This window comes from Entelurus aequoreus, linkage group LG03 (assembly GCF_033978785.1).
Source record: "Entelurus aequoreus isolate RoL-2023_Sb linkage group LG03, RoL_Eaeq_v1.1, whole genome shotgun sequence".
NCBI lineage: Eukaryota > Metazoa > Chordata > Actinopteri > Syngnathiformes > Syngnathidae > Entelurus > Entelurus aequoreus.
In genome coordinates this window covers 48,097,180-48,111,078 of record NC_084733.1, presented here as the reverse complement: position 1 = coordinate 48,111,078, position 13,899 = coordinate 48,097,180, and the positions used below count along the sequence as shown (strand labels likewise).

Genomic DNA, 13,899 nt, shown 5'->3' with positions numbered 1-13,899 from the left:
TCCTGAAAATGCTGCAGCAAATTCAGGCATCTTAGGCAGCAACAATAACAAAAAAAGCCTTTTAAATCCTGGAGGGACTGATTTTATATGATCCGTAAAAGCCTGGAAATAATGCTATGTAATAAGAAATATGTAATCATGCAGCAAGACATTCCAAATATTTTTTGTTATCAAAAGTAAATACCTAAATATCTGGTTGTCACCACAACTTATGATTTCAAAGCAAGTTGTTAATCAATCTGTTAAAATAATTAAATGCATAGGTAATTGTATCATGAAGCAAGTGGCCCTCAGATGTAGCCCGCAATGAAAAGGAGTTTGGCACCCCTGTCTTGGGGGTAGTGTAACAGTGTTAGTCTGAGTCAGGGGCCCAAGCAGGCAGTCCTGCTTACGTATATGAGGGATGAGCTTGGCTCCTGCGCTCCTGGCAGCTTCACAGCTGTGGCGCTCTTCTACATATATGGGGCAGCTGCGGGCCCAGCTGTCGCACGGTGTGAATCACACGACAGCAACGCTGGAAATAGAGACGGCCTAGTAATCTAAGCCTTGCTCAGGCTTCACGTTACCCCCCCCAACCCCGCTCTCCCAGTCGTCCTCAATGGTGCTCGCAGACACATGTGTGCACGCACGCCACAGTTTGGTCCTTTTAGGGACACATGCAGTCATCTGTTTAGCAGCACACTCCTGTCTGGCTTGCACACTGTTTTTTCCATATCAAATTCTATTAATCCATCCATGTGGTTTAAGTAAAGTTGCTATTCTTGGGTGTGAATTGCCCACTATCGCGCTCCTTGAGCTTTAAGAGGACAGGCTGTTCTCTTCGTCTTCGTTTCACCTTCAACATCCGCCTGGAGAGGTAGAATCCAGTACAAGTCTCTAGGGACCTTGGAACAACTGTGCTCAGCAGCACATTATTTATGCAACAGGTGAAGAACACACCACCAATAGAGTTTGTCTCATTAAGTGTTTCCTATGAGACAAAATTCTTGGCTTTTTTTCCAGCGGTGTGCACATTTGGCAGCCTATGTACAGAAGCCTGATCTTGGTTTGTTGTCTCACATTTGCTTATTTTAGTGACCTGCACACCTCAGCAGCTTATTGATCTGTATGTGCAGAGGGCCCTGAGGTTATTAAATATGTAGGGCTCAAGGGGAAACACTATCCTCTCTCCTAATGTGAGATGGGAGTCAGTGTCAGCGCGGCCTGCCTTAAAACCTCAGCTCATGGAGGAGAACAGGTGATTTTGGTAACACATTAATGAGCAACAGTTGCTCTCATTGGCCACAAATGTAAGTACCCCTGGACAATCTACAATAACATCCTATGCATATATTTACCCATATAAATATACTGTTAAATGAATAGCTCTCTTTGTAAAGGTAGGTGTTCTCTATTCAGTTCTTGCATTGAACTGTCAACTCTCCAAAGGTACTGGAGGACAACGATTATGGCCGTGCTGTGGACTGGTGGGGTCTTGGCGTGGTGATGTATGAGATGATGTGCGGTAGGCTGCCGTTTTACAACCAGGACCACGAGAAGCTGTTTGAACTTATCCTCATGGAGGACATCCGCTTTCCACGGACACTTGGTCTGGAGGCACGCTCTCTGCTCTCCGGACTCCTCAAAAAAGACCCCATGCAGAGGTGAGACTCCTTTGAGGTTTGATCAACTGGAAATTGATGAAAAAGCCTTCAATGTATTTATTATCTAGTGTCGTTTGTGATAAAAATTAATGGCATAACGCTAACAAGACACTCCAGAATAATCTAAAATATACTACAGGTATGTATTATTGTATAAAAAGCACCTTTTCTCACCTTTAAAACCAAAACCCTCGCCAAGGAAGACCACCTTTGTCCTGTAGAGGGCAGTTTCCAGTTTACTTGGGTCTGCATTTATCTCACTTTATCCGGTTTCCCACTTCGTTCCAAAGTTTTGTGGAAATTGCTAAATAAATATACTCATGCAGGCAAAGACATAACTTCTCTAATCTGTCATTCAGTTCAGTTGAGCACAGGACACGTTTCATTTCAGTCAGTTGAAATATACTAAATTACAATTGAGGTTTCGTTTGTTTACAGTTAATGAATAATGTCGTCACTGTACTGTGTCACATTTATCTTTGTTGAATGTATTGGCAGCTATGATGTCATGCTTTTTATGTAGGTGATGCAAGCCTGGTCAGGATTTATAGATTCCAACCCTGTCATCGTCAACCAAAATGCGCTGCAGCCTCTTGTGGACAAAAGTAGAACTTCACATTAAGCCTTTTCACCTGCTGTTAAGTTTACTCAATATGATTGTGTAAACTCAACACGCCATTTTAAAGAGTTGTAAGAAAAGAAATAGAAAAGAAATACAAATCTGCATTTATTCTTATCTTTATTCATTAGACATAATGCATCATATTGATTATCCAGGTTAGGCGGTGGTCCTGATGATGCCAAGGAAATTATGCACCACAAGTTCTTCGCTGGGATCGAATGGCAGGATGTTTATGAGAAAAAGGTTGGTTTAAAAGACAAGCTTGTCATCTCACGCTTTCTAGAAATGTATTTTCCTCGCTAACATGTTTTGGTACCATCAAACAGTTGGTCCCGCCCTTCAAGCCCCAAGTTACATCGGAGACAGACACTCGATATTTTGATGAGGAGTTCACTGCACAGACCATCACCATTACGCCACCCGGACAAGGTAAAGCTATTTGACATATTTGTCACAAAAATAGAAAACATTTCAAAATGTATATTGAATGTTATTTAGAACCGTCTCTGTTTCCTGAACAACTCATGCAAGACTTAGATATCATATAAAAAATGTCCTCTTTCTTTTCCAGAGTTTGATTTGATTTGACTTTATTTTTTAACACAGGGAGTGTAATTATGCAAGATTGTAGACTGTGGCTAATTTCAATCTCTCGTCTCTGTGGCAATTAATGCCATATACATAACAACAGAACAGCACCAAACAACAGGACAACAAGGCCACATACATCAATAAAACAATACTCATGACAGACCAGCAATTCCCATTAAGTAACCATAGAAAGTTGGATTTAAGTTTAAGAGTTAGGGTAACAATTTGTTTTAAGACGTTATTTAAAACTCATCAAAGAGGGAGCCATTCGAAGCGCAAGAGGAATATTGTTCCAAAGTTTTGGAGCCACAGTAGTGATAAATGCACGATCTGGATTTTAAACAGGTTTTTGGGACGACAAAATGAAACTGATCAGCTGACCTCAGAGACCTTGTCGGGGCGGTGTGACAAATTATCTAGGGGGTACTTTTTAGGTCTAATTAAGAAATAACTTATTGTGAATTCATAAGGTCTCGCTCTTGAGAGCAGCCTGCCCTCTGCTGGAGAGCTTGGTGGCTAACATTGTTGCAAATACAGTAGCTTACTACAAATCTTAATGTGAGATATTTTATAATGATCCTGTGAATCTTTTTTTTCTTCTTACCATTTAGCAAATCTTTTTTGTTTATTCAGGCTTTCTGTGGGGCATTATGAGTCATTAAATGGATTTTGTGAAAAATTAAGGCCTTAAATGGCATTAAAAAGCATTATACAATGTCTTGAGGAATAAAAACATATAATACAATTGTAGGACTGGGCCGGTAGTCAATTTATTATTCTATTGACGTTACATCCAACTCATGTACGCTCTATGAATATGCGTGGTGGTCAAGCAGTGTCTGTTCTTAATGGCTACTAGGTGACCTTAAGCCTTTCTTGAAGAAAAATACCCCTATGCTTGCCTTGTTTTTGGCTGTACGAACCGTTCAAATCGCGAAAAAGATAAAGGTTTCTTCTGAGTTTCTCGAGAAGTAATCAAGAAGGGCGGAGGAGTGCAACATTTTACAAAAGACCACACACTCCAGTACAAGGTAGCAGAGTTGAAGAACTCACAAGTTTGCAGTGACCACTTTGTTAAAGGTGTGTTTGATATATTTTGCTATACTTTTCTTGTTTAGTATTTTCCATTGAAGTATTATCTTGATATATGTATTTTAAAATTTTAACAAACAGAAACCAGAAAGTCAGAGTCAATGATAATTTGTCAGGAAAGGTACTTCTACGTCTCCCCTCTTGTTTTTTTGTACAGCAATGTGTCAGAGTACATATGATAACAGGACAAAAATCAAACATGGTGATGATTTAGTAATTGTTACTTTGTTAAATAGATATACAGTTACAGGTGTCAGCTGTCGGGTGTTAGTTTGTTTACATGGATGCAAGACGCAAAGTTATGTCATGAAATACCTTACCTTTTTTTAAGTTTTTTTTTTTTTGTCATAAAAAAATACAATCATGTGTGCTTACTTATGGACTGTATCCCTGCAGACTGTATTGATCTATATTGATATATAATGTAGGAACCAGAAATATTAATAACAGAAAGAAACAACCCTTTTGTGCGAATGAGTGTAAATGTGGGAGGGAGGTTTTTTGGGTTGGTGCACTAATTGTAAGTGTGTCTTGTGTTTTTTATGTTGATTAAATACAAAAAATAAAAAATAATTTTTATTTTATTTTTTATTTTTTCTTGTGCGGCCCGGTACGAATCGATCCACGGACCGGTACCGGGCCGCAGCCCGGTGGTTGGGGACCACTGGTCTACATACAACACACAAAGATATGTTTTAAAGGACCAATTTGTTTCAGGCCAGAACAAATTGACAAAACTATTTCAAATAGCTGCAACATAACATACATAAGTAACAAACAGCATAATAACAACATAGCTGTAAACCAAGGAATGCACACACTACATACGCAAAGCCTAACTAGGCGTTTTTTTCTCTCAAGGAATTCTGAAATAAAATAATGTCTGAAGCCCAGAACACTCTACACGTTTCCCCAGTTTTAGTTTAGAGATAAGGAAAGATTGGCCTGGCCCACTAGCATCCCTCTTTATGTTTGTGAACTTTATAGTCTATACATTTAGAGCAGTGGTTCTTAACCTGGGTTCGATCGAACTCTAGGGGTTCGGTGAGTCGGCCTCAGGGGTTCGGTGGAGCCTCCGCCGCGGAGATCTAGACACACCCGACTCATCTTGTAAATTAAAACTTCTCCCTATCGGCGTACTATGGATACCCCCAAACAATGTTCCCTCTAATTTTCCATCTGATTTGCAGGTGTGTAATTTGTTGTGAGTTTATGCACTGTGTTGGTTTTGTTCTTTGAACGGTTCAATTTGTGCACCAGTAAAAAACATATAATTTTGTCTTGAATTGAAAAAAATAAACTTTTAATTTTTCACTAAAGAAGGTTTCGGGGAATGCACATATGAAACTGGTGGGGTTCGATACCTCAAACAAGGTTAAGAACCACTGATTTAGAGTGATGTGATAATCAAACACTCTAGAAGTCTAAAATGAAAGAGCAACATTGTATAAGAGAATTGACAGAGTGTTTTCTTCTTCAGTGCTGAATGATGAGCAGAGGCAGAGTTTGGAGTGTTTTCTTTAGCTCGCTTTCCATTTTTATGTACTCACTGTCCAGGTGCCATTTGAAACCTGGTATCATGCTAATTAGCTGCCTGAAAGCGGGTGACTCCACTGTAGAAATAGCCTGCATGTTTTCTAGCACACACGTTGTAATGGCTCTATCAATGTTGTCCTGGCTAGCAGTGCCTCGCTAAAATCCAGCCGCTGTTGCTTAGGAGGTGAAGTGTCTCTTTTTACTAGCTTCGTCGAAGCATGTTGCTTTTGTAGCTGTTTCAGCAGATTTGAATTGCTATTTTGGGCAGTAGGTAGGATCTTTGATCCAAGACACAACTTACATTTAACTAAAATGTTCTTTTCTTTGTGCTTGACAAAAGAAAAGTAGTGAGAATATCTCCATGTTAAGAAACTCGGCTTCGCCGTGATGTCTTGTTAGTAAACACAGACACGCCCCCTCCCACACACACACACACACACACACACACACACAGAGCGCGCCTCACCTCCGTCGCCTCTTCTGCAGCGCTCCAATAAAACACACTCAGATAAATGACCTTAACAACTACTTTGCGAGGTTTGAGGCACTTAACACCACTCCGGCGAGAAAATCCATCCCTCGCCCTGAGGAGCAGCCGCTCAACCTGGAAATAGCGGATGTCCGGAAAACCCTGAGGAGAGTGAACCCCCGGAAAGCACCGGGACCTGATGACATTCCGGGCAAGGTGCTTAAGGGATGTGCAGACCAGCTGGCTGGGGTTCTCACAGACATCTTCAACATCTCGCTGACCCAGGCTGTGGTACCATCATGCTTTAAGACGGCCACAATCATTCCAGTGCCTAAAAAACCCACAATCTCCTCCCTCAATGATTACCGCCCCGTTGCACTCACCCCCATCATAATGAAGTGCTTCGAGAGGCTGGTAAAGGAATATAATGTCTCCAGACTTCCCCCCACACTCGACCCATACCAGTTTGCTTATTGCCCTAACGGCTCCACAGAGGACGCCATCTCCTCTGCACTCCACCTGAGCTTAGAACATCTGGAAGGAAAGGACACACACGTGCGGATGTTGTTTCTGGACTTCAGCTCAGCATTCAACACCATCATCCTGCAGCACTTGGTGAGCAAACTGGCCCCCCTTGGATTCAGTACCCGCCATGCAACTGGCTGCTTGACTTCTTCACAGACAGACCCCAGTCTGTGAGAGTAGGCAACAACACCTCCAGTGCCATCTCCCTGAGCACCGGCTCCCCCCAGGGCTGCGTCCTGAGTCCGCTGCTGTTCAAGTTGATGACCCATGACTGCTGCGCCATGTCCACTACTAACCATATTGTGAAGTATGCGGACGAGACAAGAGTAGTGGGCTTCATCCGTGACAACAACGACATGGACTACAGGGAAGAGGTGAAACATCTGGTTGACTGGTGCAGAACCAACAACCTGGTCCTGAATGTCGACAAGACCAAGGAGATCATCGTTGACTTCAGGAAGCAGCAGTCCAGCTACGCTCCACTCTTCATCAACGGCACAGCGGTGGAGATGGTAAGCAGCACCACGTTCCTGGGGGTGCAGATAACTGACAATATAACCTGGTCCCTACACACCGGAGCTCTTGTAAAAAGAGCTCAGCAGCGCATGCACTTTTTGTGTTGGATGAAAAGAGCACAGCTCCCTCCCCCCATTCTCACCACATTCTACAGAGGCACTATAGGGAGCCTGCTGACCAACAGCATCTCTGTCTGGACTGGAGCCTGCAATGCCTCAGACTGGAAGTCTCTCCAGAGAGTGGTGAGGACGGCAGAAAAGATCATCAGGACTCCCCTTCCTCCTATCCAGGAGATCGCAAAAAGCCGCTGCCTGACCAGGGCTCAGAAAATCTGCAAAGACTCCTCCCACCCCCACCAAGGACTGTTTTCACTGCTGGGCTCTAGGAAGAGGTTCCGCAGCCTCCGAAGCAGAACCTCCAGGTTCTGTAACAGCTTCTTCCCTCAGGCCGTAAGACTCTTGAACGCATCATAATTATCCCCTCAACTCCCCCCAAAATGGATTAACTCGCTGGAATAAAAAAGACAATATAACATACATCCATAAACGTGTATACATATGAAAAAGTGCAATACATTTATCTGTACAGTAACCTATTTATTTATTTATATATGCACCTTATTGCTTTTTATCCTGCACTACCAGGAGCTAATGTAACAAAATTTCGTTCTTATCTGTACTGTAAAGTTCAAATTTGAATGACAATAAAAAAGGAAGTCTATGTCTAAGTCTACTACATAAAAAATTACGTAAAATAACGCAGTAACGCATCATGTAGTAACGGTAACTGAGTTACTGAATATAAAAAATAACGCGTTAGATTACTATTTACCGCCGAAAGTAACAGTGTTACAGTAACGTGTTACATTGTGACGCGTTAGTCCCAACACTGGTAATAACAGCGTTACTAAATTACAGCATTTAGTGAACACGTTCGACGAAACTTGCTGTCAGCCACAACTCATGCTATTCACTCCACACATAGAATGCTAAGAAAGCAAAGTGTCTTGTCGGTGTCTGTTGTAACTTTAATCTTTCAATGGCACACAAAAAAGAAAAGCAATAATTATTATTATTTTGCTTGGTAGATAATTCCTTACTTTATTCCAGAGGTGGAATAAAGTAATACTGAATGATGTCGGGGGATACTTTGACAAATTGTGTACATTCAAAACACTAAAACCAATACAATGTCCATCCATCCATCCATTTTCTACCGCTTGTCCCTTTCGGAGTCACGGGGGGTCGCTGGAGCCTATCTCAGCTGCATTAGGGTGCAAGGCGGTGTACACCCTGGACAAGTCGCCACCTTATCACAGGGCCAACACAGATAGACAACATTCACACTCACATTCACACAATGTATGACAATCAATTCATGCTGAACGAAGAAAACATCCACATATTAGCTTTGTGTTATCGCTAACAAAACAAATTATTATAACATCTGTTCTAACTTGAGATCTTTTATTTCTTCTTAGTATGCTTTACTTTCACCAACAAAGCCTTTTTGACCAAATACATTAAGAGGCAAAGGTGGTCAGCCATTTTGTTTTTCAGGGTCCCATTTTTGGTAGGATTTGGGCCAGTTGCATTTTTTCTTAGTTTTTTGGTGCAATGTTAAAGTTAAAGTACCACTGATAGTCACACACACACTAGGTGTGGTGAAATTACCCTCTGCATTTGACCCATCCCCTTGTTTCACCCCCTGGGAGGTGAAGGGAGCAGTGAGCAGCAGCGGTGGCCGCGCTCGGGAATCATTTTGGTGATTTGACCTCCAATTCCAACCATTGATGCTGAGTGCCAAGCAGGGAGGTAACGGGTCCCATTTATATAGTTTTTGGTATGACTCGGCTGGGGTTTTATAATCCTTATTGTGTTTATTTGTTCTTTAAAATGTGTTGTGGGCCAATAAAATATGAGCTTTGGACACCCCTGCTTTATTCTTTAAAAAAATGAGACGTAAATGTTACACCCCTATTACACGGCTATTCAACTGGCGGTACGGGGGAAAAATCTGTCCGGAATGACACCATGAGTTCAGTTAAAAATTTGGCAGACATACATTTTTTCAGCAAAATTCTAAAAGCAATCAAGTGCTCATGTTCTATTGAGGAACTTGGACCACTGTTAACACATCGGTTGATACTTACATTGACATTTTAACCCTGCTAGCTAACATAGAACACCTGGGTCCAAAGAGGCATTCCTCCAGGCAATCCTTTATACTTTTTGACAATTTTTTTCCCCTGATGTGATTTATGTAACTAAGGTGTTTACAGGTAGGAAAAATGGTCGATTCTCCAATGCATTATAGTTAGAACATGGGTGATTCATGAATCGATGGACAAATGTTAAAATATTAATTATGTACGTATGTTAAAGTAATACAGAGGGTTCTAAAATGTGGCGTTATTGCTAATGTTCTCTGAACGTTAGTTGTAGTTTTGGTTCTTACAAACCATAGGACAACTATTAGCTAACATTCTTTTAACTTTATGTGTTAGCTGGCTTTGCGCGGACACACACAGAGGAGGAAAGGACAAGCTATGCAATAAAAGCTTAAATGTTTTGTACACTTCAACAGAAAGCTAATCGGAACCGCGATACAGCAGACAGTAACCAGCTAAGAAGAGAACATTAGCAAGTAAATTAATAAATCAGGAGAGACAATAATATCCATATCATGTGTCTGAGCCGCAAGTTTATGGTGACTGGGGGAAAAGTATCTGAACATTCTGTGGTTTTCGAAGGCACAAAAATTTGATCATGGATACCTGCTTACCAAGTAGGGATGTGTATTTATTTTTTCACTTAGCAGGCAGCTACAGTTCTCACATATCTAGTTGTCCATTTGTATATCTATGCTGTGCGCACTGCCATTCAAAAAACGTAAATGACGCATTACTGCATAAATCAGTAACCAAACAAGGAGCCTTGGAGACCTACTATTAAAATTATTATTATTTAAATGGAATACATTTACAATGTATAATACTGTACATTATACTAACAATAGTAATATACGATATAATAATTGTCATACTTGCCAACCTTGAGAACTCCGAATTCGGGAGATGGGGGAGTGTTGGGGGCGTGGTTGGGGGGGCGGGGTTGAGGTGCAGGCAGCATACCCCCTCTCCTTCGAGCTTTTCTGGATGAAATGAAATTCTTTTTTCCAATCATTTTTGAACTTGCAAGCGTATTTATTCTTCTTACTCGTCATCGCCATGTCTCTTCTTCGTTCTTCTGCTTCGTCTCCTTCTTGTTGTGTGTGCAGTTGTGCACTGAGCTCCAAAAGCCGTAGATGTTATTGTATCGTCCCGGAAGAGTTAGTGCTGCAAGGGATTCTGGGTATTTGTACTGTTGTGTTTATGTTGTGTGACGGTGCGGATGTTCTCCCAAAATGTGTTTGTTATTCTTGTTTGGTGTGGGCTCACAGTGTGGCGCATATTTGTAACAGTGTTAAAGTTGTTTATATGGGCACCCTCAGAGTGACCTGTATGGCTGTTGACCAAGTATGCCTTGCGTTGTCATTAAACCAGTTAAAAGATCATACAACGTGTCAGCATTTCTTGACATCTTCAAGTAAAGACCATTGTTGAACCCGTCCAACGCTACATTATCATGTGACTGGGCCGGCACGCTGTTTATATGGAGGAAAAGCGGACGCTTGGACAGCATGCGGCTGTTAAGGGGTGAAGGTTTCAGGTGAGAGAGAGGACGTTAAAGGCAGTATCTTTAAGGCACGCTCCCAATATTGGAAATCGGGAGAAATCCAGGAGAATCGTTGCCCCAGGAGATTTTCGGGAAGGGCACTGAAATTCGGGAGTCTCCCGGGAAAATCGTGAGGGTTGGCTAGTATGATAATTGTAGGTGTATGAATAAACGATTTATGATCAAATCATAATTGAATAGTGACGTGCCCAAAGATAACACCCTCTAAAGGTGTTGCTGTAGCTTATTTGCTTCGGGTGGATTCAGGGGTCATTTGTTCAACTTATTTAGTTAAGCTAGTAGAGTTCCTCAAGGTTCCGTTTTAGGTATTTTCTTTTTCAACCTTTAGGCTATTCAACTTGGTAGGCTATGAGTTCAGTTAAATAAACTTGTGAGAAATTCACATTTTTGCAGCAGATTCTTAAACACGCTATGGAGTACTGTCATAGATATGACCTTTGACAAGCTTTTTTGCAGAAGGTCCTTAAAAACAGCAAAGCGCTCCTGTAACTCTAACAAAATAAATAGAACACAATCAAATGTGAATTGTAGAGGTTCTCCGGAATATAGAAAATAAGAAAAATAGTGAAAGGCTTTCTGGAAATGTGACCCCCAAAACAATGAAGTTGAATATCCCTGCTCTATAAAGTTTGGTAATTAGTTACATATCATGTCATTACTTCACATTTGGCTCAAGTTGTTTTTTTTCCTGCACCTTTCTCCAGACGACAGCATGGAGTCTTTCGACAGCGAGCGGAGACCCCACTTCCCTCAGTTCTCCTACTCTGCCAGTGGGGTGGCCTGAACCACACTTCCGCATTCCTCTGGTCCCTCCGTCAACTCCTTCGACCTATGACCTCTTCCCCTTCCACCTGACTGCACCCTCTATAAAGACTGGCTCGTCCTCCTAGCGTTCTCTGCGGAACATCACCTCACCTCATCACCCAGCCTGTGTTCTGCAGGAAGCAGGAAGGGCAAGGGTACACAAACAGAGCCGTTTTTTGTTGTTGTTTTTTTCCTGTGCAAGCGCGCCCTTAACACTAGTCTTCATCTTCCGATTGTCATGTTGTCTAGCGTGCAGACACACACACACACACACAACGTTAACTTTGATGCAAAAATTGGGCCACTGCCATGAGTTTCAAGAAGGGCTGTTATTTTGTCTATCCTATTTGAACAGGAATCAATCATTTCAAGTGGAAATAATAAATAGTACCATGGACTAAAAATATACAATAATTCAGTGTGTGTGTGCGTGCGTGCGTGCGTGTGTGTTGCTTGTCTTCTCTTCAAATCAAAACCAAACCTTTCAAGACATTTACAGAGTCTCAAAAGTGAATGTACCGTCTGAAATAAAGTTAATGTTTCCTGCATGTACACAACACCTCAGTGACTGTAATGAATCAGTTGTGCGAAAGGCAAAGAGGGTTTGATTCTTGTTAAGGTAAACCTCAAGAGTGTTTGCACACAAAGATGTTTCTAGTTCTCGTTGCCTTCCTTTTTTTCCAGAATGCTGCACAGCAAACACCTCTCGTGGTTACCCTTCCGATCCGAATCGGCCGGGCCCTGGCTGACCCCTCAGAACCTCTTCTCTCTTGTAGATTTTCCTTCTAGTAAAGTATTGGGTGTTTCCCATCCAGTGCTTCCTCTGCAGCCTCAGTGAGGTCACTTCAACATGATATGTTTCTGTAGTAACACAAAGTGGGCTTCAGGGGAAAACACCAATTTGCGTCTTACAGGGGATTTATGTCCCTTTGCCAACTCCTTATTTATATGAGACCAGCATTTACCTATTTTTAACACGTTTTAATGTGCCAATGAAATGCACCTTGCTGCCCCAAAATGATTGTATTTGGACTTTGTATTTGTGGTTGGTAAAGACTAAATTACTGTGTGATATTCAATTGTTGTGGATGAATTCAAACATTTTTAAAAACAAGGCTGGGTCTAAACCAGCACACTTTGAAGTGTGATGAGGTTTCCAATGTGATTAAAATGACAGATAATCATTTTTTAAAAGTGCATTATGCCTTATTGAATGTAACGGTTTTTATTCTATGTTTTCACTTAAAATGTTTTTGTTTTGTTTTAATCTGATTGTTGCTTATTCCTAATGCACATCCCCTTTTTCCTGTCACCTTCTGAAAAATAGGGAAAGTAATTTTGTATTTTTTATTTGTATTGCAACTTTTTTTGTACCATCCCTACAATAAGATTCGCAAGACTGAGGACACCAGCTTTAGTAAACAAATAATATAAACTTTGTACACTGTTTTTACTTGTTTCTTTCAAACTGATTGAATAAAAGGTCTTAACAATGCATTGTGCAGACTTATTTTTGCATAGGAATTACACAATGTTCAGGTGAGCAGGTTTTCCTCTTAATGGACAACTGAACTTTAGAGTAGTCAGTGTACAGCTTGGATGGCAGAGAATAGTGACTGTCAGCATGGTTATGTGGTGTGTAGTGGTTCTGCAAATCTGGGGACAGCTCAGGGAGAAGCACTTCTTGTAAAGATGGCGTCATTGTCCGGGGTTGCACAAGCGCTGTCATCACTGGGGAGTTCTGGTTCAAAATGTAACAATTGTGATATTTTGAAGCAGGATCCCCTCTCTAGGCTGTATGATAGTTTTACAACATAAGGAGTTCGAACACACCTCAGTTCAGTTCACAAATGTATTTTAAACACAACAGACATTGGAGGTCTTCAACAACTCAGTCCACAGAAGAAAATGTATGTAGATTTATACTTTTTCTTAAATATATTTGTATTCCCAGCGCAATGTTCACACATAACTTAAATTCATTCAAATACACAGTTTATAAAAAGTAGTGAAATGTTACTGTACCTTCTAGGTTTAAAATAAAAACATGAAAAAATTATTGTATTCATGTTACCATTTAATAGCAATTAGCACTATATACTTGACGGCTAGCGATTAGTGGAGATAGTTTTCAGCCAGAAAATAGTGCACTGGTTGCTATCGCTTGCTATACTGTATTATTTTAATATCTTAGTATTGCACAATAAAAAGGTACCTTTAGTGAAGTATATTTATATAGCACTCTTCTTTAGAGACTCAAAGCGCTTTACATAGTGAAGCCCAGTGTCTACATCTTTAAGTTACATTTAAACCAGTGTGGGTGCCACTGGGAGCACGTGGGTAAAGTGTCTGGCCCATGGACAC

The 13,899-nt window shown here is 41.1% G+C and overlaps 1 protein-coding gene across 1 annotated transcript in view; it reads left to right on the top strand.

The window, feature by feature from the left end:
- akt1 (v-akt murine thymoma viral oncogene homolog 1) overlaps window positions 1-13,032 on the top strand; it is a 104,524-nt gene extending 91,492 nt beyond the window's left edge. Inside the window, exons 11-14 of the mRNA XM_062041995.1 lie at window positions 1,429-1,643; window positions 2,421-2,508; window positions 2,592-2,694; window positions 11,436-13,032. Coding sequence (XP_061897979.1) covers window positions 1,429-1,643; window positions 2,421-2,508; window positions 2,592-2,694; window positions 11,436-11,515 — 486 coding nt within the window. The 3' untranslated portion in view covers window positions 11,516-13,032. The remainder of the gene's footprint in view (window positions 1-1,428; window positions 1,644-2,420; window positions 2,509-2,591; window positions 2,695-11,435) is intronic.
- Window positions 13,033-13,899: the final 867 nt, after the last annotated feature.